Genomic DNA, 23,677 nt, shown 5'->3' with positions numbered 1-23,677 from the left:
TCTTTATAGTTACGTTTATCCGACAAACGACTCCCAGACGCCCGCGGTGTCGTGTGCACTACGAAATGCTAACTTGTTACGATTACTATTAACCCGTTCGGAAACATACCGAAGCTATCACTTACGGAATCAAAAGTCATCGTCAATTATCAAACCTTATAATGGATTACGTTGCTGCGCACACTTTCAACAATATCAAGAAACGAGAGAAGCGTATATATGCCGGTGCCTTCCAACAAAAACTTGGAAAACTGCGCTGAAGGAACATCATTTTCATGTACTGCCTTCAGCACAATTACGCAATTTTTTTTTTTTTTTCACGAGACCAACGTCGGTAACTTAACCGTTTCCAAGACGTTATTTTTCCACAGCGGAATCGCGTCGTACGCGTCGCAAAGAATTTGTGGCGTGAAAAAAAGGAACGTGCGCATTACTCACTGCGAATTTCAGATTCCAGCGGAGATACGCACACGGTCAAACTTAACGAACGAAGTGCCAGTGACGTGACATTCAATCAATGAAAAAGTAGTCCCCGAATAGGGATTCCGTTCGATGCCTTGGTGCAAGCACGGCCTAGTGCCGCGTTCACGCGCGCCGCCTTGCGACCTCGCGACGTGTATAACGTGATGACACCGTCGCATCGCCCAAGAGAACACGATGTTGACGGAAGCGTCCGGGAGAAGAACAAGGAAATGGCAGAACCCAATTTCAGTAATGTGGCTGGCGAAAGCGGCCCACAGTCACCGGCTACGAGGAAAGCGCAGGGGAATTTTTCGTTGTTTATAGAAAGGAGAGGCGCCAACATAATGCAGGTCTTGTGTGCTTTCCATCTCCCAAATGAACGCAGGCTCGCTTTGAAAAAAGCTTGAGAAGAGCGTGCACGCGTCGTAAGGTCCGGCGTACAATACTTTGCCGCGGAATTTCGAGCGTTGAATTTAGTTCGGGTGTTGCATTTACGTAACGAAAGTGCTTTTTTTTTTCTCTTCCTTTATTGTACTTTTGAATAACTACTAATGACTACCAATTAGGAGGATTAGATTAGATTTAGGGACATGAACCCTGCCTCACATTATACTCAGACTCCCGCATTACGAGAGGTATTCTGCGCTTCTTCCGACCACATCCTCATCGCCTGCGAGGAGCGGTTGTTGCGCATGCGCATAAATAGCACGCGTTTGACGTCAGCCTCGAGCAACGAGCACAGACGATTGAGACGGAGCGGTTCGTGCGCAGCGTGGCAGGCGAGAGGGGAGGGAGAGACACAGACCTCGGCTGGTTCCGGTGGCCTTGTCCCGGAGTACGTTGATCTGGTAGACGGGCCCAAAGTCCTCGAACATCTTCTTCAGGTCGCTCTCGTCCCACGACCGCGGAATCTGGCCCACAAACATCTTGATGGCGTCCGGGTCAGGCTGGTCCTTGCCCACCGGAGAATTCATCGTTCTGCGCAAAACGATAGGAAGCGGGGCACTCCGGTCAGTCAGCTATTCGGCCGCGCCACGTAAAATTAAGCGCAGGCTTACAGTCGAGAAGACCTTACCGAGTTTTGGTATAATGAACACGCAATGGAGTAGAGGTTAAAAAGAAATAAACAGTAAAGTTATTTCTTTTTTTTTTTTTTTGCAGCGCTTCCTTGAATGTGGGAAATAAACTAGCATTTTTGCCTCGAAGAAGTCCATTTTGGCATTTACACCTATGATCATCAATTACCCAATTCTTGGCGATTAATAATGTATCAGCCAGATTACCCAGGCACTTCAAACATTTGCACATATAATATTCATAACTTCTACCTTCTCTGCTGCAAATCGTATCTTCATGTCGCCCTTATCCCGGCCATTTAAGATAACTTAGATCGTTCGCTAAGCGCCAAACGACAATGTGACGTCATGGGCACTCAAAGTCATATTCCTAGGATGATTACTACCTTGGGTAGCATAGCTAGAGGGAGGAAAAATCCTACGAGAAAGACGAAGAGAAACGAGGTTACACTAACTGCACACGCAAGACATCTGCCAAGGCGTAACCGCGCATCGTTGGCTGCAGTTTCTCTTTACACACACACACACACACACCGTCTAATTGCCAGCGACCAAGCCGATCTACGAGGCCGCGCCCCATCCAGCCGTAGCGACGGCAAGTCATATTTCGGAGACGACGTTTCCTTTCTTGTGAACCTCAAGCCGCGTGACGCAAAACACGCGTCCAACACGTCCTCACGAGTTTTTGGCCCACACGGCAACGACAAGCCGCCATTTCCAGCCTCGCTACCACAATGCACCCTCACAGTTGACAGGCCGTTCCGAACGACGTTTCACCAAACATCGCAACGGTCACGAGGACACGGTCCATCTTGGGCGGCTTAAACCACACCACACCATCCTCGGAGACCCTGAGGAGGATGCGCCAAGGGGATCAATTTGACCGACTAACGTAGACCGATCTTACTAGGACAGACTCAGAGCGATGGAAGCAGTGTACTTTTATCATGTCTGTTCAACTGGCTCAGAAAAGAAATCTAAACACGGATTGGCCTCACTTGGATAGGAATACCGAATCAACTTGCGTTAACTGACCGGTTTGGCCTGACTTCGACCGACCGAACGACTGATCAGGCGAATGTACACACGTGCATAGATTAACTGAGAGACATTTTCAGGCGGCACAAAGGTGAGTGCCTTCCGGCTAAACGACAACACGTGGAAACGTCATCCCCTCTTATCAGTCAGACTTCTGGCAGTTTGAAAAAAGCGAAACCGCTGACGTGAAATGGAAGAAACATTACAGCCGCATCGCCTGTAGAAAGCAGCTCCCCCCCCCCGCACCCCGTCCTCTAACCCCCCCCCCCCCCCCCCCCCCCCCCCCCCCCCCCCCCCCCAAGAAGATACGGCTGTTGCTAAGTGCAGACTTCTTCGCCGCTTCAGCCTCGCCGCATGTTCCAGAGCTCTCGCGATTTGTTCGGCCGTGAATTAAAGCATTATTACGAGGATCATCATTATCAAGCCCGGCCGCCTTCTCTTTCCATTCTCGTTCCAATATCGTCGTTAATCTTCCAAAGTGCCGAGTGCTTCCGCACTTATGAAAAAAATGACAATGTGCTCTCCCTCTCTTCTGTTCAAAGAAAATTGCGCTCGAATCTTCAGGGTATATTCTCTCTCGCTCTCAGTCTCGCCTGTGCTCATAAGCCACGTCGGCCGGGGAGATATGCTTCCATCTTCGCCTGATTAATGAGCCGCGCATCGCCGTTCAAATTCGACGTGGGTCGATTTAATTTCCCCAGCGAGCTCAGGTGAACAACCAGACATTGAGAAAGAAAGAAAGAAAGAAAGAAAGAAAGAAAGAAAGAAAGAAAGAAAGAAAGAAAGAAAGAAAGAAAGAAAGAAAGAAAGAAAGAAAGAAAGAGACTGGAGAAGTGAAACCTCTTCTCAGATTTTTCTTCTTTATTTTTTACTAGCCTCGGCAAAGCTGGCAGAAAAAATAAAACCGTTTTGGAACCTCAAAGATGGGACGTATCGCTCGATGGCGTGTACGAGGTGAGATTAGCCGGAGAAGAAGATTAAAAAAAAAAACGCAAGAGCGAACGGACGAGAGAGCGGCGTTGGAGGTGCGGAAAGCACACGCACGGCGAATCGAGGAGGAGGAGGAGGAAGCTAGCACACGGGGCCCCGCCAAAGAATGATTACAGAATAGCGTTAAACCCCTCATTAACTTTCGGTGGGGAAAAAGAAAACGCAAGAGTGGAGTAAACAAGAAAAAACATACGCTTCGAATGGGCGGTCTAGAGCGTCTGAAAAAAAAATTAAAAAAATAGAGAGAGAGAGAGAGAGAGAGAGAGAGAGAGAGAGAGAGAGAGAGAGAGAGAGAGAGAGAGAGAGAGAGAGAGAGAGAGAGAGAGAGAGAGAGAGAGAGAGAGAGAGAGAGAGAGAGAGAGAGAGAGAGAGAGAGAGATGACCGACAACGTGTCAGTCCTCAAGGTCCGAAGAGGCGGTGCCCACTAGCAACCCTTACGCTTACCGCGCAACACATGATCGAAGAAAACAAATCGAGGCAAGAATAAAGCAAGCCGAAAGGAAAGCAGGAGACAAATGTCGCGCCCAGAACAGTACGTAACCGCGCCACTCGCACGGATAAGCAATTTCCTCGTAGTGAATACGGCGATATTTGTTTTTCTTTTTGCAAAGCGTCGGCAGCGCTTTAACCGAAAGCGATGGCGTTCGCAGACGCGACGAAAGGGAAAGCTGTCGCCCACCCTGACGTGGCAGGAAGGTACCAAGGGAACGCACATCACTTTCTCAGAAGGAAAGCTTCCAAGTTGAGGAAATTAATATTCCTCCTGGTCCGGGATTCGAACCTGGCAACCAACGCTTTTCCGGGCCGGTCGACCTACCATCTGAGTTAACCGCGCAGGCTATCACACTGCAGCCGCGAGGGCGAAATAATCGACTACGAAGCTTTCTGTTTCTTTCTTCTCAGAATCGAGTATACGTTTTCTTTTGTAGCTTCGTGGTATGTTCGGGCGGATGACAACTATCCCTTCCATGACACTTCCTCCACCGTGCGGTATTCCGCAGAACTGTTTTAACCAGCGACGCTGGAGGCGCCGTAGTGTACAGCGGAGTTTGAACCGTAGTATGCAGAACTACTATATCAATGACGGACTATGAGCCGTCTAACTGCTGGCGTAAAGGCGTCGACAACTTCGCCCTAACTTAGGTAAGGCGGCTCTTTCCATTCGGTGAGAGCTGTCACAGGGCACAGAAACACTTTCTGCGTGTTGTTGTTGAACAGAACGCCACAAGCTGTCGCTCCGGCGACGGCGGGTGTTCTTTTTTTTTCCTTCGGCATAAGTACATTAGAATATTATTAGCCCGCTAGAAAAGATACGACCACAAGTTCAGTTCAGCGCTGTTCTCGTCAGTGGTGCGTGCGTATTTCGTTAACTGCGATGTACGTACATTTATCGCAACCGTATACAATACATGGTCATTTGTTGTAACGTTATTACGCGATGTTGTCCCGTCGATGAAAAAGTATGATACTACTAGAGATGCATTTTGCTTCTGACGCCTTCACGGTCAGCCACTACGAGCACACGGCCCATGTTGCGACAACACTGTCATGCGGCTCGGTTGAACTCAGCGGCACAATGGCGCCAACAGCGCGCTACTGCTCACGTCTACACGTCGCCGTACACTCGAGCTACTCCGCAAAAAAAAAAAAAAAATGTACGATTAGGTGAACCGACAGGATGAAACGTTTGTGTTACCCATCCAACGTCGTAGACATGCACCGACTATATAAACTAGCAACGCGCTTCTTCAAGCGAGACGCTCAATTCTTCGCCTATAAGGAAGGTCAATGCCGGCGCGTTTCGTTCCAAAGTGTACCCATCGTTAAACGACGACGGTACATGCAGGGCCAACCCACGCAGACCGCATCGGTCTCCGGCGCTTGGCCGCTAGCGAGGACAAGTTCGGAACCTGCCGCCGAGCGAGGGCTTCCAAACCGCCCCACGGCCAGTGCGACACCTCCGGCAACACCTCCCGTGTGTAGTCCCCAAGCAAAACAAACGGCCAACAACTTTCAGTCCCACGACCGGCCGTAGCAACGACGGGGCTCGCTTTAATTACGCCACCGCCAACGCAGCGATGTTTGACGCCGGCTGTCGCCCCTCTTCATAATGAAGCCCAAGACGGCGGTGCGGGCGTGTGCCAGAAGGGGAGGAGGAGGGGAGAACACGCACGAAATACGCCGCGGAAGCATTAAGAGCCAGCTCCGGGTGTCCGCGCGCGGAAACAAAGCCCGAAAGAAAGGGGTCCGAGCAACCACGGTGGGGGGGTCTGTCAAAAGCTATTAGAGAGCGCCTAATGGCGCCACTTCTCCCTCCTTTCGGCAGCGGCGCGCTATTATAGGCCGCAAGAAGGAAAACGAGCCAAAATATAATGAATGCGTAAACGGTTCCGGCGAGGCCTCTTCCTGTTGGGGAAAAGTTGGGGGGGGGGGGAGTCGACGAAGGGAAGCGGGTCGGGTAAATGGGGCCAGCCAAACTTTCAAGAAACCCGTACGCCGCGTAATTTCAGGAAACTTTGTTACCCGAAACTTTCGTACCGCTCCCCACCTGTCAACGGCGGGCTTTTCGTTCGTTTTGTGTGTCTATATTTTTTTTACGGCGCAGACCCATCGAAGCGCAGTACGTAGAGCAAATGCTAAACAAATTTTGCGCCATATTACGACTAGTTGGTGCATTGTGAGGCCTACGGTACCGCCGTTTTTCAGTGCCACTCGATATTCGTGCGCAATATTAGACGCACTACGGTCGCCAAAATAGGAACGCCCGTAGCCGACGCTTTTCCGTAAGCAATGTGAAACAAGATTCCATTTTTTTTTTTTTTTCACACGAGCGGAGACGGCGGCTGAGCACAATAACTTGCCGACTACTCTAGAAGGTTACCTTTCCACCGACCACATCGCAAGTAATCGTTCATTAAAGATAAATTTACTCTTCGCTCTCGCATTCATTCACGTTCACAAAGCTGCTGACCCCCGGCGGGACGAGGCCCACATCTCCTCCAGTTCTAGAAGGAACTTCCCAAATTAGGGCGATCACGCAGATGGACAGCGCCGAAATTTCTCGACCGAAGAAAGGAACTAGGAACCTGCGTGCGAAAACCTACGGCTTTCTCTTCGTTCAGCACATACGCAACTAATACCCGTAATACAGTTAAGAGCCCACAGCCTTTCGCCTCAAGCGAGATGCAAAGGATCTGCGTGTGTCTGCTTGGGGTGTTGATGTTGGTGCGTAGGGTTCAACGCCCTAAAGCAACACAGGAGCTACGAGAGAGAGAGAGAGAGAGAGAGAGAGAGAGAGAGAGAGAGAGAGAGAGAGAGTGGCCGGGATTACGCACTCATTCTACCCACCTGGAGTTAAACATCCCCCTAAATCAATGTGCACAAAGTTTATGCCGGGATTCAAACGTGCGACCTCATGCTCACAAGCAGAACTTTGAGGTTACCGCTGAAAATGCGTTTAGGGAAACGCTGAGGACATGTTCCTAGTTGAACGTAGTTAACACGGGACCGCTACAGGTGCTCATTTTTGTGTACGGGTGAAGACGGAGACGCATACCGACCAACCTTTCAACGTTAAAATTCGTAAAAAAAAAAAAAAACCCGGAGACCCTACCCCGGGCAGGAGAGCGCGGGAGGATATTAGAGTGCTTTAATCTTTGGGCCGAGCGCACAATTTTTGTGTGGTACAACGCATTTCGTTAAACCTCAGACGTAAAAGAAAAGCCCAAACAAACTCGGAACAGCACAAATTGACAAGGAGCAAATTGGTTTTTGAGCTCGCAGTGACCTTTGCAGCGAATTTGATGCTGCCGACATCACCTACTATGGGAACTTGCCTGAATAAGCCTGCACGAAAGAGCGTTGCTACGGTGTCCTTCCAGCATCTGGCTTGCGAGAATAACTTGGGAACTTTTCCGCGAACAAACTCTATTTTCATAAAATTTAACGTGACCTTCCGAAAATCGAAGCACGAGCCCAAGACCGTAAACTTCGACAAAATTTCGGGACAGTTGGCAGGTATGAAGAAGCGTAACAAGTATCTGCATAAGCGTGAAGAAATCTCTCTCCACACAGCATATCATTGTAAAGGATAAATTGGGAATATTCGAACGTGGATAAGTATAACGACCAAAGAGAATTGCTTGTTCTGGGGCACAAACTGAGCGCAGCCTCTTATCCGCACATATAGAACTTGTTCTGTGCAAATGAAGTCCACCATAGAGTTTTAACTCGCGGTCGTGGAAGTCCATCTGACAGACTATTTATTCACGCCCTCCTGTCGGCATAGTCCACAATGTCAAGAACGGCCAGCTGCAGTGCAAGTTTGCCAGCCATTTACGCCAGCGGTGGTAACCTCATCTTGGAATGCCGCCGCCAACCTCTAGCCACGGCGTGACTAAGTCGACTTTGTGTCGGGAACAATGCGCGCACCCTCCACTCTCCGTCGCTTCAGCTAGGATGCGTTTGACGAAGCAGGCTTTGTGCTGAAACCGCCACCGTTACGCTCTAGCCTCGTCGCCGTTGTGACTGAAGGAGTTCGACGAAGCAGGCTTTGTGCGCAACACGACAACGCGGACCTGATCTGCTACAGGTGGGGAAGTTGCCGCGTGAACGTCGTCGTGGGCTCCTTGCCACGCGCCGACCAAGACGCAAGACAATGTGCTACCCGGGCGGGCTACCCGGAACGGCTCCAAGTTCTACGAAATTCGTGTGGTGTCGGTTTCGGACCGTGAACACGTGTGTGTGTGTGTGCGTGTGTGTAAGCCGTCCCGCGGAGAGGCGGCTAGTTTACGAGGACTAAACGAACGTTCGCGTCACCTTGTTTCGCAGGAGGACCGAGTGTTTAAAAACTGCTGTTGTGCGTATGCTCGACACTTTCTTAAGCAGTCATGTTAGACTGAGACACTCTCTCAAGCAGTCGTGTTAGACTGACGTACCTTCTCTCGCACTCATGCTAGACTGATGAACTGCATGTAGATACTGTAAATAAACCCATATTCCTCGTTCTCGATGAGAAGCAGTCCTTCCCTTCATCAACGTCCTCAGCGTGGATAAGTTGGACGACGGCATGGGCCAGCTACCTTCGCATTCATGCCGGACTCCAATCTTGACAACGGATCACGAGCGATGGGATTGAGCCCCCAATCCTGACAACAACCATAACTGCCTTTACCGCAGCGCAGATTAGAAGGCTACGCGAGTGATCTTCAGGCCGACTTCACTGTCATTCCTTAAAATTATCCACGATCTGTGCATGCCGCAGACCGAAGAACCACGTCATGGATAGAAAACCGCAGTAAGCTGCGGTTTTCCACGCCCAACCCTAACGTTACCACCAGGGCTGACGTGTTTCCCGTCACTGTGCCACAACGAGCACGCACACACTAAGCTACTTGTTCCCTGCAACTCGTGCGCCGTGGAGCGACGCACGGAGAGCACGCGCGCAAACGGGAGAAAGCAACAGCGGTTGCGAAAGCGTCAAGACTAACGACCGAAAACTTTCCGGCGTTAACAATCACGCGGCACCAACACATTAAAGTTTCCCGCAATTCTTCACCAAAAAGGCGGGAAAGAAGGAAGAAACGCCGGCTACAGCTCCGACGCTCCTTATTTCCCCATCCTCCTATCGCGAGCATTCCCAGCTCTCTCGCGCGCGCTATATTAAGACTGCGCGCACACGCCGCTGAACCCCCCCCTCCTCACCCCGCCCCCACCCTCTCCGAGTCCGCTTCGGCGGGCGGTCGCGTTAGCTGCCCCCCCCCTCAGGGAGGGGGGAAAAGTACGCAATTAATCTGGGGCCGGAGCGGCCGGCTGACGCACATCTTTTTGACCGCTCCCAAACCCCGTGCGTACCCCGCGCCTTTCCTCCGCATCCCGCTTACTTGGTCATCGCGCCGGCGTTATTAGCGCGGTCGTTCGTCGGTCGGCATGCGTACACCTCAGGCCCAGCTGGGAAAAGGAGGAGGGAGGGAGGGAGGCAGGACGCCACGTGTAGCTGCGGTGAGCGCGCATTTCATCTCGGCGCGAGCGCGAGCTTCCCCTCCCCGAGAAATTGCGCGCAAGCGCGCATGGTGTTGCACTTTACGCACGTTATATCCTGGAGAGAGAAAAAAAAAAACCTCCTCGGCGACGGCCTCGAAAAGCCACCATCGCGGCGTCATACCTGACGGCGAGTAATTAAGAGGCGCCGTAATAAGATGTCCTCACTTCGCTGACTCGTCGGGTCTTGAGCGTGTGCGCGCGAGAGAGCCGTAGGAGCGATTTGTTTTGGGCGTTCGTTTCGTTTCGGTGGCCGCACATTTTACGTCGGCTGTGAATTCTCGGTCGCGCCGCGCGGAGCAGCGAGCTGAGAAGCAGGCTGGCAACTTCCGCTAATAGGGGGGGGGGGGGGGGGGGGCACGACGCCCCCTGCCTACTCTCGAAGAAGAAGGGGACAGAAGCAAAAATTTTTGGGAGGGAGGAACGCGAAGAGAACAGCACTTTCGTGCTTGCTTCCTACGACAAACAGTGACCACCACGTACCATGGCTAAGGTTACTCCCGCATTCGGGAATGCGTCTGAACAGGAAGCTTTAGCTCGGGTCCAACTGCGATGCCGCCTATTCAAACACATGTAAAATGCTGACTTTCATAAAAATTTTGCATTTCCGAGAGAAAGCTGAATTCTAGTGAATTCTGGAAACGAAATTTCGATTTAGGGCCGCCTTTTTGGTACGAAAACTGACGAAAATCGGTAAACTAAGAAAAAAAGAGAACCACGAACCTTACAAATCCGTAACTCTGCACCAAGGACAGATATCACGGTTTTGTAAGCTTCATTCGAATTACAACGCTGACAAATATGATATATTAATATAAGTCTTACTTAATACCGCTTTAGATGTAGTTCGAGATGCAATTTACAGAATTATGCTATCATTTTTAAGGAGTTGTAGACTTGATAGCATCGTTTTCTGAAACTTTGCAATTTTTAACAGTTTTCTTCTTTTAGATCGACGGCCTAAATCGTAAAACTGCTTCCAACAGCCACTAGGTTTTCACTTTTTTTTTCTTTTATACACTACAAACATCTCGCTTGGTGCAGTCGTTGTCAACAGCAAACCTATTTGTCCTTTCCAATGCATCTGGACAGGAGCCCCCGAACTAAATCTTTAACTTGCAGCCCCCGTTCGACTTCACCTAAATGACGCCAGGCGTCAACGACCCCAGGACGCTCATTGAGTTTTCCTCTGCACGTTCACGACAGGAGTCATTTAAGAGGAAGCTTTAGATCTGGCCCAACTCCGACGCGGCCTATTCAAATACATGTAAAACGCAAAAACGTTTTTATGAGATAACCGCTGGACCGATTTTGATGAAATTTGTTGCATATGAAAGAGAAAGTTAAATTCTAGTGACTGTTGGAAGCGGAATTTCGATTTAGGGCTTGAATTTTCTTAAAACGATTTTCACATATTTGACCGTTTGAAAAAAATAGAAGCACGAAGTTTACAAATTCATAGCTCTGCATCAAGAACTGATATCGCGGTTCTGTAAACGGCACCCATTAGATCATTCAAAGCGGACAAATTAAATATGTCATTTTTCATCCTACGTGAATTTGTTACGTTGGTTACAACGGTGTTGAAAAAGTTGTATTTCCCTATGATTAATTTTTTTATATTCATGTGTAACATATCAATTTTGTCCGCTTTAGATGTACTATTAGGTGCAATTCACAGAATTGTATTATCATTTTTAGTGGTTGAGTGACAGAGTTGTAAACTTGATAGTTTCGTTTTTTGAAAATTTTCGATTTTTGCCAATTTTTAATAAAAAATTGACAACCTAACTCAAAAATCCGAAACCAACAGTCACTAGATTTTAAGTTTGTCTTTTAAATGCAACAAATCTCGTCAAATTTGGTGCAGTGGTTGCCGAGAAAAACGAATTCTCCTTTTACATGTATTTAGATAGGAGCACTCGAGCTAAAGCTTCCTCTTAATATCAAGTCGAACATGGACGGGGGTAGAGGTGAGCGTTAGTCAAGTTCCGGCACGAGATACAACACTTGACGTGAACGAGCCTAAATAAACGCAATGAGCAACTTAGGCACGATCACTTCAGGCATTACATTGTGCCGGACTTGACCAAGTCATGTGGCGGCTTCAAGTTTACGCGCATTCCTGCAGACGCATGGGAGTTGGCGTATTCCACGCCTACAAATATGGCTTTGCCACATCATTTTGCTGCGCAAGGAAAAACACAACTTGCTCGGGCAAGAGGGAAAAATGAATTGGGCGAGGAAAAAAGAATAGCGTCTTCCGAAATGGCTGCCTTTATTCTCGTTCTATTTCCTGCACCAACTGTCGGGTAATTCTCCCGGAGTCTCTCCTTTCCCTATCTGATGCGTACTAAAGTCCTCAGCCAGCAGAAAAAGAAGATTTGTGTAACAGAGCGAAAATTATTTCGATTCCATTGCCTGCTGGACGGACTAAAAACAAAAGGAAAGCAAACTTCGGTGGTCTGACATTTAGAACTGGAGCTCTTATAAGGACGGCCAACACCAACATGGGTGGACAAAATATAACGCTAAACGGAAACCGTAACTCGAGGTCCAAGGGAACAGCAAGCAGTGAAATAGTACTTCCGATGACTTAGTCTTTGTTATGCTTGAACGAGGTCGAGAATATTGTTTTCTTGTAGCTGATTGGCGAAGGCGCACAATATCAGGCGGGAATAGCAAAATAATTAAAATTATGCAACGAGAATCGGTAACTGAAGAATAGGCAGATGAGGCAGCAATAGTGGCCCAGAGCACTTAAAATTCTTGCTGCGGAAGATTGCTGGGTCTCTTTCGATCAGATTATGCAATACTTAATCTAGCCATAAGCGAGATCGATCGATTTGGCGTGTACCTGAACTTTCGCATGACGTAACCGCAAATGCTACGCCCCGAGGGCCGTCACGGCGTGACTTTCACGACGCTCATCAGGTAGCGCACGACATAACCTTCAGGGTATCTTGTTAACGCATACGAGAATCAGGCGAGCGTATGGGTAGGTCCGTGGCCGGCGGCCTCTGCTGTGGGTACGCTAAATAGAGGCCGCAGGGATATTCGCCTCACCGCCTCGCTTTTCCCCTGTAAATGCAGCTCAACGCAACGCTCCGCAAGATTACAGGAAGCAAACCTTCAGCAACATCCAACTTTATATTCGTAAACCATCCATTATTATTATTATTATTATTATTATTATTATTATTATTATTATTATTATTATTATTATTAAACATTAAAATCATCATGCTCGTAAAGCCAGTCATCTGGTGGTAAAAGCCTATAACAGTCCTTACGCGTTGTTAGGAACGGCCTGCAGAAGTGCCGACATGAAAAGTTTTCTCAGCCAGCTGCAGCTGCGAGCGTGGCAAGCTTCCCGAAGAGACCATGGAAGCCTTCACCACCTGCCGCGGTGACTCGTTTCGTAGGGACGACGATGTGCCGCGTCAACAACACCCCCTTGGCGCCGCTATGACTAAACGCGATCAGCGCACCAACTATCGTTAGTGAAATCGCCAACGCCTGCACGGTTCGACTGGAGCAGGGGGAATTCCTGGAAGGAGAGGCTCTCAGGTGCCTTCTCACGGACCTTTAAAGACGCCAGACAATTGACAGCCGCGGCGGCCACTGTGCGAGGTCCGCTCGGGGATTAAGAGGCGTCTGCTCGGGACAAGACAGGTGTCAGCGAGAACCCGCACTCCTCGGCGTGGTAAGTGAAAGCGTATGTGAGCGTGTGAGCCCTCCTCCAAAAAGGCGGGTAAACTACGATGACGTTGGACGCTACGAATTGGCGGTGAACTGCCATTTTCCCTCACCTAGGGATCTAGGGAGGACAGAGTGTTTATAAGCAGCGGTTGTGCGACTGCTTGAGCACGCTCGTGAGCAGTGTGCTCGTGCTCCAGAAGCAGTGTGCTTGGAGCTTTGTGCTCGGTGTGCTGCATGCTTCGTCTTGCGTGCTCCATTTGGGAGTCACGCTAGACTGTCGAATGTATCCCTTGTTTTAATGTAAATACGTAAATAATCCCGCAAGCCTAGTTCTTTCCAAGTTCCTCCCTACGACCTACAACCCCTACAGCGTATGCCATCCGAACATCTACAGAGACTGCGACTTGAAAATAAAGGGTGCAAGAAAACAATGCGCAAGATCAACTCTGGGCTGCCCCCACACGAACCGCACATCCCGATTTAGCGTGCCGTTCTAATCCGCTTTCGTTTTTTACACTAGCTACAATGTACCGACTTGAATAAGCGGCAAGTGAGAGCCCTAAAAGCATAACCTGCAACCATAAGCAGGAAGGTCAGATGACGAGAACACGACAAATCAATTCGGCTTCGCTGGAAACCGCACAAAAAGGAGAATGGAAGGCATATGTAAACATTTAAAAAAAGGAAAGAACAAAACAAGAAAGGGATTCCCTCGAACAGCTCAGCTTCAACCTAACAATCCACTTTCATCTCTGTGGTTCCCGCCCAAGACGAAAATATATATCTTTGAAAAAAAAAATAATCACAAGGCAGACGCCACCCCAAACTAGCCTTGTAGACCAAATCTCGTCAGGGTAAGTCATAGGATAAATCCGTACAAGTGAAAGCAAACAGCCCTGCTCATCTTGTTTCAGTCGCGCGACCGAAAAAAAAATGTACGGGCTTAGGCCAGACCGTTCCTTCAGCTCAACTCGACGCCATGGAAAGGACTGTAAAAAAAAAGAAAAAAAGAAAGAATCACGGCAAGCTGCATCAAGTCCCGGCGCTCCAACCCCTACTCAAGCTCTAAAAGAAACAAGACGCTAAAGGAAAGAAGAAAATCTGTAACAAGTTTATTAGTTCACCTCTCAGAACAGCTGTCTGCTCAGCGCACGCTCGATATTTGTTTTCCTCCGTTTTAATCCATCGCTCCTCCTACAGGTATCACCGAACCTTATCCCTGGTGATCTGCCAAGCTAATCTTATTTTCCCAGCGGAACCCGCGCTGTTTCTCTTCTCCGGCAGTCCCTTTCATAAGATTTACTTCCGGTCATCGTTCCTCCCTTCTTCTTCAATCTCGGACTCAAAAACAAAGGAAGCGGAACAAAGGCGACGAAGAGGGGCAGGAAACGTTTCGCTTAGTACGCCACGTCCTTCTCTCCACTCCCGGCCCGTCGCCTTCGGAAGACTAGGCGCGCCTGCTGCTGGCAACGATCCTCCCCCTCCTCCTTCTGCACTTCTCTTTCCACCGCTACACCCACGGTCTTCAACAAAGTTCCGGCACCGCTAATCCAGGGCGGCTTAGCGCTAAGTACGTAAAAGAACGCCTCCCATCACGCTCTCCAAAGCCGGCTATCAGGACAAATTAACTTCCGGCTGGCGGCGATACTTCAAGGCAACCCAGAGAAGGAGGGGGGGGGGGTGTGAGGGAGCAAGAGCAGAGTGATAAAAATGGGTCATGCTCGTCAAGCCCCCATCAGGGCGGCGGAGAAAGAGAGAGAGGGAGAAACAGCTTTATTTATGGCCAAACGAAGGAGCGGGAGGTTCGTGCTACCGAAGAACGGAGATAAAAAAAAAAATATGCGATACGACGGCGAGAGTGAGTTTCGCTAGTATTAATCCCCGAGTGGGCGCCGCGTCATTGCGACCACGAGGACCAGCAGAGAGGTGGATTTAGGCAGTCGTTACGAGGAGGGAGAAAACAAACAAATAAAATAAAGACTTCTTCGAACCAAGGGCTTTGTCTTTGGCGATGAACAGCATGTTCCGCGGAAATAACACTAGCAGCTGCGAAATTAAGCACTATGGTCACGTTACCCCCGCTTCCAAACCAAGGGACTTGCTTGACAGGACGCGAGAACTCATCTAGGTGGCCAGTGTGTTCTCGAAACTGGGCTGCAACAGCCCAGCTTTCGAGAACACACTGGTCACATCAATGCGAGCGGGTAATTGGAGAACTCCAATTTCGAAACTATAGAACACCACGAAACGCCTCGGAAATCTGGGGCCCGCAACAAACCTACTCAAATCAACGGAACGCGAGCCATTAGAAATCGCCCCAGCCAGCTCCGTCCCGTAGCAGCACTGCCCTCATATCACTGCATTGGCAACGTTCAATCCCATCTTGCATTCAACCCGTTAGCGCTTTACTGCAACATCGCGCGACTATGGTTGTTTTACAGATAATACAATTATTTTCCCCACCTACAAGGAAGTATGCTGGCCCCTATCATCACGTTCCCTTTTCAGCTCTTGTTACATCCAGCAGCTACAAAAGCTTTGCTCGAACAATGTAATCACAAATTTTTACCTACTGCCACAGAAGAGTAAACTAAATGATCACACATGACTGTCAGTGTCACCCGCTAATATCAGGAAGCTCCTCACTTCAGTAAATACCTACTTCTTTACTATGAAAGTTATCACCTACATTTCTTTTTTACTTATTGTTTTGTATGTTCCGCTAGCATAACGTAGTTCCTTACGTGCTCTTGTAAAATTATTTGCGTGTGCGGGAAAAAAAATTTGCATGTATAACGCTCCTCGCTTAGGCAATAGCACGACAGGGGCCCTTAAGGGAAAAGCAAATGACTATAATAAACGGTAACACATTCCTTCGGCTCCTATACCGAAGCGAAGCAGAGCAAGCACGACACACGTCTATACGATTGTCACGTCGAGACGAAACGCAGAGTCAGTGTCACTAAAGACACCCAGCAAAGCTGTATTCGATTCGCGCCCTCTTTACAAACGTGCGACTACGTTTTGCATTCACTGGAGACGCGAACTTCTGCACCGGGCGTTATTCTAAGGCGGTTTCGTCATACTCTAGGCAAGCAAGAGTGTTACAGGACATTGACGTTCGAACTCATTTACGGTTGAACGTTAGGTCGAAGTGGGACACCCCCATCAGCTGTAACGCTGTAACTCCGGCCGTACAGCAAATGACGCAATCAATACCAGGCTTAAATAGAACAGGCCGCGGTTCAGCGTGTTCCTCTGTTCCCCCCCCCCCCACCTACACACACACGCTCTTTCCGGTTATAGTAGTAGTGCGCTAATAGCACCTACGATGATTCTTACAAGTGACATGTCCAGAAACTAGGGCTGGTCACTTTTCAGGGAAAATCTCCAAAAACAACTTAATTACGCGGTACATAAGACCAGATGAAAAAACAAAAACAAAAAACGCCGCAAAGCAGGTCAAGGAGCACAGCTGAGCGAAAATAAACAAGCCCGTGCTGGGCTGTAGTTCTAGTCCGCCGCCGTTAGGCGCGGCCAGCGCGATCAACAGAAAAAAGCGGGCGCGACCACTCGCAGCACCGAGCGCTTCTTACTCTCAAAGCAGGTCGTCGAGCGCACTGTCTGATGCTAGTCCATGCCTCGCGTACAATTCTTGTGTCGATGATGAACACGAGCTCGCGACGGATAATTTATCAGCGCGTTCTGCCAGCAAAATGTATCGACTGACAACTTTTCCTCCTTCTCGAACAGCCCAACCTCTTTATATGATAAAGTCGTTCCGCCCGGATTAGCGGAATATTCGAGGCCTCTATCCGCAGCCTGCCGCCGCTGTCGTTTGAACTGTCGTTTTAAGGATTATGCTGAGAAGCGGGTACGACAAGGCAAGCCTCCGACCAGGATCAACCTTACCCACTGCAATAAAAAGAAATTGTCTGGGGAAACCAGAAAATCAGAATCCAGAAACCAGAAATCAGAAATCGAAACCAGAAAAGACGAAGGGGAAATTAAATGTCTTCTCTAACTAATAAGCAGGCGTTCCCACACCGCTAACCTACGCTAACAATGTTAGTCACATTCGCCCTAGTAACGCTGTTAAAGGTGACGTGTTTTGAAAGCCTGGACGACGGTGGGAGGAACGGAGGGCGGCAGCAATTACGTCACCAGCCCGTGCGCCGACACCTGAATTTAACCCTCATACCAGATGTCGGCTGGGTCGGTTAGGTCAAGCAATTTGTGTGGGGAGAAGTGTATTTGCAGGTTTTCATATCGTCTAGGAGGGTTAAATTCTAAAAAAAAAAAGAAAAACATGTTTCACAGTCTTAATAAAGGAAAATGTAAGTCAACGTACAAGTTAGAATTTCCCGGCAGAGGTTAGAGGCGAGGCAAGACCAGAACCTGAGCGATGCTCTCCTATACGAACCTGATCGAAATTATCTCACTGAATATTTGCAAGACCGCAAGCAAACAGACAAATGAGCCCCATATTTCTTCAATCCTGTAATGTTTCCTTACATATGGGGTACGGTTACGTTGCTACACTCATAAGCCTCTGGTACATTTAGTTAGGCATTGTTCACAAAGAACAAGAAGTTTATCCGCAAGTTTCCACCATCTTTTACCAAGTATGACAGCTACTCCAGCTTCAGCTACCGCTTTTCCGTTGAACACATTGTGCAAAGGTAGTTCTAATTTCAGCCTTTGAACCACACAGGGCTACCATTTCTTCAAGGAAACTGCGTCCCGTGGTGGCTGTCATACGTATTGTACGGTTCTGTGTAGAACTCCTGCAGTTCACTATCAGTGAAATCGCCCATGAGGCAAGCTCGCCACATCGCAAATATACCAGCACACCAACACAGCTCCCCTTATTCCATCCCCCTACACCATTTCTTATCCGACTACTGAAGCAGGAAATCCAGAGCAAAGCGCAGCGAACGAGGCCCCCCGATTCTACACCAAGAAAGCACAAGAAAAAATAAAGGCACAAGACGTCCGTGTCTGTCGAGCTGGAGAAAGTTTATACACCAGGCTCGAACTAGGGCGGCTTCACAGCAACTGGTCCCGGACACGCGACGCTCAAAAACAGGCCTAGTTATGGCTTGAATAATAAGAAAATAAGCAAAAACAAAAGCAAAGTGAGAAAGTACTAAGGAAATCTTCGAGAAGGCGACAGTGCAAGCGAGTTGGAGGATTGCGAGGCGAGGGGGGAGGGAGGGGCGCAACTGGAAGCCGGCAAAGCCGGCTGACTTTACGCGTGGACGACTTTGTTCCGCTCGGCGCCAGATGGCGCCGCCACTCACTCATCGCGCATCGGCGCCACCGCCCCCGCCAAAGCTCGGCTGCTCGCTATTGCCCCTCCAGTGGAGACGTTACGGCGACACGCGACGCGCCCGCCCTCCCTCGCCGACACAAGAAAGTAACGGCGTACGAGAGGCAAAGGAGAGAGGGTGAGCTTTCGAACTGTCGTAGAAACACGGAGGAATGAAAACGCAAGAAGCCTGAAAGTTGAAGTGGCTTGCGCGGGGGGGGGGGGGTGTGAACGGGGGGAAAGGAGGGGTTTGGGAGTAGGGACGGCGATTTCTCTCGGCGGAGCGCGACACGGTTTTTGCGCACGACTCGACTTACTCCGACTGGCGTTAAAGGAAACGAATACAGGAACCGGGTGTAAGACCAGAAGGGAAAGCGGGGATGCAGTTACAGTAACGTAGAACCAGCGATGGCATGAAAAGTTGGCCCCACATTCCAGAAGGCAGCCTACGTCACAGACGACCTCTCTCTCTCTCTCGCCCTGCGAGGCTCACCCACCCATTCACGCTTTGCTTCGAGCTTCAATCCGTGTCTGCATCTCAACATGAGGGCTGTTCTTTGAGAAGTTTCAGAGCGCCGTTGTCGACGTAGCGGCTGTTTGGCGGGAAACGCGAACGGCTCCATACGTTATGCCACCCTCCTACCCTCACAACTATTCTCCCCTTCACGACTTGCTTCGCGCCACCCAGAAGAGTAGCGGGAGGCGGCGCGGAATTTCACCGCGTCGAACAATCAAACGCACTCGAGAAAGCCGGGCCCGCACAATGACCAGCCGCCCGCTTGCCGGTTCTGGAAGATTTCCACACGCGCGACCCAATTATCCAGAGAAAAGCAATTTCGGCGACGGAACTGCGAGCGAACAAGAGAAATCAATTACGACCAGCGCCATAGCCCGTAGAAAGCACCATTTATTTTCCCGCTTGCACACGCACCGGGCACGCCCTTGGTCTAACTTGAACTGGCCTCTTTTCGTCGGCACGTTAAAGCCTAACTTCACCCTTGGCCCAGTATACTATCGCCGTTCACTAGTTCATGCGCACCGTCTGCATAGAAAGAGAAAACCACAGAGCGAGCTCCACAGCCTGCTACTGCTTCTAAGCTGCGCAAGCAAGGCACTCAAGTGCAGATGGCGCTACAAGCGCTTACAGAAAGTAGGGGCGACTTCCTTTGCACGGCTGTGTACATTTATAGCTCGCTGAAGCGTCGCAAAAACCAGAAAAAAAAGGACCTACATATCCCTTAGAAAGCGGCTTAAAGGTATAGCGCCCTGGTTAAATTTTGAAACAACGGACACAAGGAGTCAGCTAGAAGAGCGATAACTAATGGCTTCCAGTTTGAATCGGGGCACTAATTATGTGCTACTATATCTACTGTAACATAACCATGCCCCACATCTACACTCCACCTTGTAAAGTTTATACCTGCGACGGCCCCTTCTCCATTCCTTCCTTGCGGTTGCACGGAAGGGGTGGGGATCCCTCCTTGCGGATTCACTCTCTTCGCTGACAGTCAAATGGCGCGCAATAAGTTCCTGCACGACGAGATCATTCGTGTTAATTCTCAACCAGGCTCGTTGCTGCTACACGCGCATCCGAAGGCTCACGCTGTTATACACCTCGTCACCTCCTATTCACAAATCGAAGAACACGAGTAGTAGGCCTTGTACTGCCCACTTTCTTTCTGTGCCACGCAGCGCAATATACAGTAAACCTCATTATAAGGACTTCACCGTGACAGCAAAATGGACTTCGCTATAAGCGATATTTCGCTAAAAGCGGGAATGCTCTTCAGGGAGTTGTAGTAACGCTTGGCGCATACAACAAACCGCAAGGGAGCTCGCAGAACGTATATTGAAACAAAGCCGCACTCGGTAGTTCGGGCACGACAACACCCTAACTTTGAAGTAGTTTCAAGGTAACGCCATCACGTGGCGGAGTGGCCTGTACAGCACTCTGCCTTTCCAGGTATATGCGAAGGAAAGCGCAAAGGCTCACAGCGTTTGCCGAACCGAGTGGTCCCATACGGATTTTCTGTTACGCACTTCGTATTGAGTAGAGTCTGGAGCCACTTCACTACAGATAACCGGGCACAGAATACATTCACTGTGGCTGTAACCATGACGCAGTTCGAATAAAGCGATTTTTCAAACGAAGCGACCTAATAACGAGGGGATCATACAAGGAGTATTCAGGTGACGTCTCCGCAGCCCATTCTGTTCTACTATTCACAGTTTTCACTGTGCTTCCGGAGATGAGCTGATCTGGAGAAAGCGTACCTTTTTCACCGTTCTGGCTGCAGAACAAAATGCCGGCCTCGTTTAGGTCAGCGCCCACGCCGCGCCCCCTATGCGATTACCACGGCTATTAAGTTTCACAATTTGGACGACGACGGGGATATCGGGAAGGAAAGAACGCCCGCCCGCTGAAACACAGTGGACACGAGGGCGTTCAAGGTGACATCTCCCTAGCGCTTGCTCAAGCACACCCCACCAGGACGCGCCATCCAGCTTAGTCGCTACCCTCTCCGGAAAACAGCTTTGCCAGCCGAGCTCGCGAGTTCTGCGGCGAAGCGAGTGCCAGTAACGCCAGGAGACGCGTCTGGTCGAAAGCCGCACCTCGTCTTCGATCTAGGCGACCCTTCCTGTATTACAGGCTGACGACTCGGAGGCATTCCTCTATACACCCGAAAGAGGGGCTCACCCGGGGAGCCAGCCGGTCACTCATGCACAACATCATAGCTTCCTCTTACCCACTGTACATTTTCGAGTAGCCAACAGGACACTTAATCTGGTTATCCCCTGCGCCCTTTCACATCTCGTTTTCCTCTCTTCATTACGTGGCCTACGTACCACCGTCAATCTTTTACAAGATCAACTGAGAAACTAACAGAAGTTCTTCCGGATATGAAGCCTGCGAGACTGTATGGAAAGTGGTTTAATCATACAGCCGCCATCGGCGTTCGAGAAAATTGATACTAAATTAATGCAAACCATTGTGTAGTCGCAGATGACGAGAAAAGGCAACCATGAAATGCGATTTTAATGACGCGTAAATGGCCAATGCAGCGTCAACATGTCAAACCACCACACAAGGTAGTATCTTCATCTCCGTGTTTAGGCAAACAATACCGATTTTTACCATAACAAGCACGAGGTTATGGTTGCACTGTCCGTGTACTACACGGAGGTGCTTCTCTATGTACCTAACGATGGTATTTAAACAAAATAATGTGTTCTTTCTTCTGCAACTCGTAGTATACCGATCGGCGTATAATAGAAGCATGTGCAAGCTATTAGGTCACTGAGCCTTCTTCGAGTGCGAAAAGGATATGTATTGGACGACAACCTAAGGAATCAGCACAAGCTCCGCGCACAAGACAGGCTCTGTAAACTAGCATCCACGCTCCAAATTAGTTACCTAGAGGCTTCTATGTCGAATGCAAGCTCGCTTCTGGTGCCGGCGAACGCAACGGGCTGGCGTATTTGTACAGAGTCCCTTTCTGTGTCCGACAACGGTGTGTTTACCACACTGCATTCTTAGGCTGTCACCGTGTAACGGCGTTTGACAATCTTCCGCGAGATCCGTGTACCGTTCGAATAAAGTCGAGCACAAAAGCGCCCACGTTCGCGCGAGCGTTAAGACTTCGAGTGAGAGAAAGGGAGCGCGCAGCTGACAAAGCGAGAATCATGGAGAGAGAGAGAGAGAGAGAGAGAGAGAGAGAGAGAGAGAGAGAGAGAGAGCGATGGAACCCCGTGTCCGGCCCGCACGAAAATTAAAGCCCAGCCGTCGCCCGAGCGCGGTGGCGCGTTCGCGGCGGCGCTGGGCCACCTCCGAAAAACAGGCGCGCCAGTGCGGGTTTCTTTTGTCGTCGTCTCGGGAGGCGGATGGGGGTCGACGGGGCTGCCTCAGCCGCAGCGAGCGCGACGACGGCTGTTTCCTGATTTCGCCGGGCAAATAACTGCTCCCCCCTTTTTTAAAGGACCGACGGCGCGGAAGGATGTCACAGCTCCCATTCTTTTGTTTATCTTTATTTTCGGCCCAGAGAAGCGGAAGGAGCGCACTCTCAACCGAGAACGCGCAGAGGACGAGTCCTTCGCGCGTACTTCGCGCTTGCTTTCGCGTTTAAACCCGAAGAGCGGCGCCACTCGAGCGAAGTGGAACGCGCGCGTTCCGCTGAACCGCCAGCGTCACCGGCGGCTGGGGCGAAAGGGGGGGGGGGGGGGGGGGGGGACTGTCGCAATCGGGTAAGACGTACGCAGCTGTGCGAGTGACTGCGCCGTGCCGGAAGAGCCGCGGGCCCGCGAGAGGGTGCGCGAATTGCGAAATGCAAGTCACAGTAAGATTCGGGAAGTGAAACGGCCACTCTCGTTAGCGGCGCAGGGAGCCGCGGAAAAAGAGTGCAAGGCGCGGGAGAACCGAATCGTTTCGATGGCTGCGCGCTTTAGACGAGTCGCTGCCCCTACGAAGCCAACAGCCCTGAAACCGAACGAAGCATTTGGGAAAATTCACGTTTGTTTTCGATGCGTATACGCTGTCTAAGGACACAAAGGTTGCTATTACGAACACATACACGCATACTGCTCACAGACAGACGCCTTACGGCTGCGCTGCACTTGACTTTAGCAAAGCAAAGCCACAGAGATGTCGCGAAAACCTGTACACCGTTCTGTAATACAACGGCGACGGCTGGTGACCTGAGTATGGATGGACGCAGCCGACCCTCTACAATCTCTCCTCTGTAAAAACGCCGGACACACGACTTAGTTTTTCCAACGAAAACACGGTGCCACGCTGTTGTCGGACAACTAAAGCGAAAAGTTCGCTGAATATGAATCGGCTCGGCTAACCGTCTCGCCGACGGTGTAGAGGGTTGACATTCAGCACGTCGCAACTTCGCGAAAAAACGGCCACATAGGCGGTCGCACAATTCACACAGTAGTTACACGGTGAAAACTTGCCTAACATGCGATACAGACAAAAATTAAGGCTTACTTCTCCTCGTCATGCATTCTCATTCATAAACGGTATTGTTGCGAACATTACAGCAAAATCGACATTTT

General features: G+C 49.9%; 1 protein-coding gene across 4 annotated transcripts in view; it reads right to left on the bottom strand.

Annotated features, from left to right (window-relative positions):
• The window catches only part of LOC142563544 (CUGBP Elav-like family member 1-A), a 571,451-nt gene that overhangs the window by 461,407 nt on the left and 86,367 nt on the right, over nt 1–23,677 (bottom strand). For all 4 annotated transcript variants that reach the window (XM_075674113.1, XM_075674114.1, XM_075674110.1 and 1 more), the window contains one exon: nt 1,268–1,440. In XM_075674113.1, coding sequence (XP_075530228.1) covers nt 1,268–1,436 — 169 coding nt within the window. In that variant the 5' untranslated portion in view covers nt 1,437–1,440. The remainder of the gene's footprint in view (nt 1–1,267; nt 1,441–23,677) is intronic.

The sequence above is a fragment of the Dermacentor variabilis genome, chromosome 11 (assembly GCF_050947875.1).
Source record: "Dermacentor variabilis isolate Ectoservices chromosome 11, ASM5094787v1, whole genome shotgun sequence".
Lineage (NCBI taxonomy): Eukaryota > Metazoa > Arthropoda > Arachnida > Ixodida > Ixodidae > Dermacentor > Dermacentor variabilis.
The sequence above is the reverse complement of the archived record's forward strand: the minus strand, read 5'-3'. Positions and strand labels throughout refer to the sequence as shown.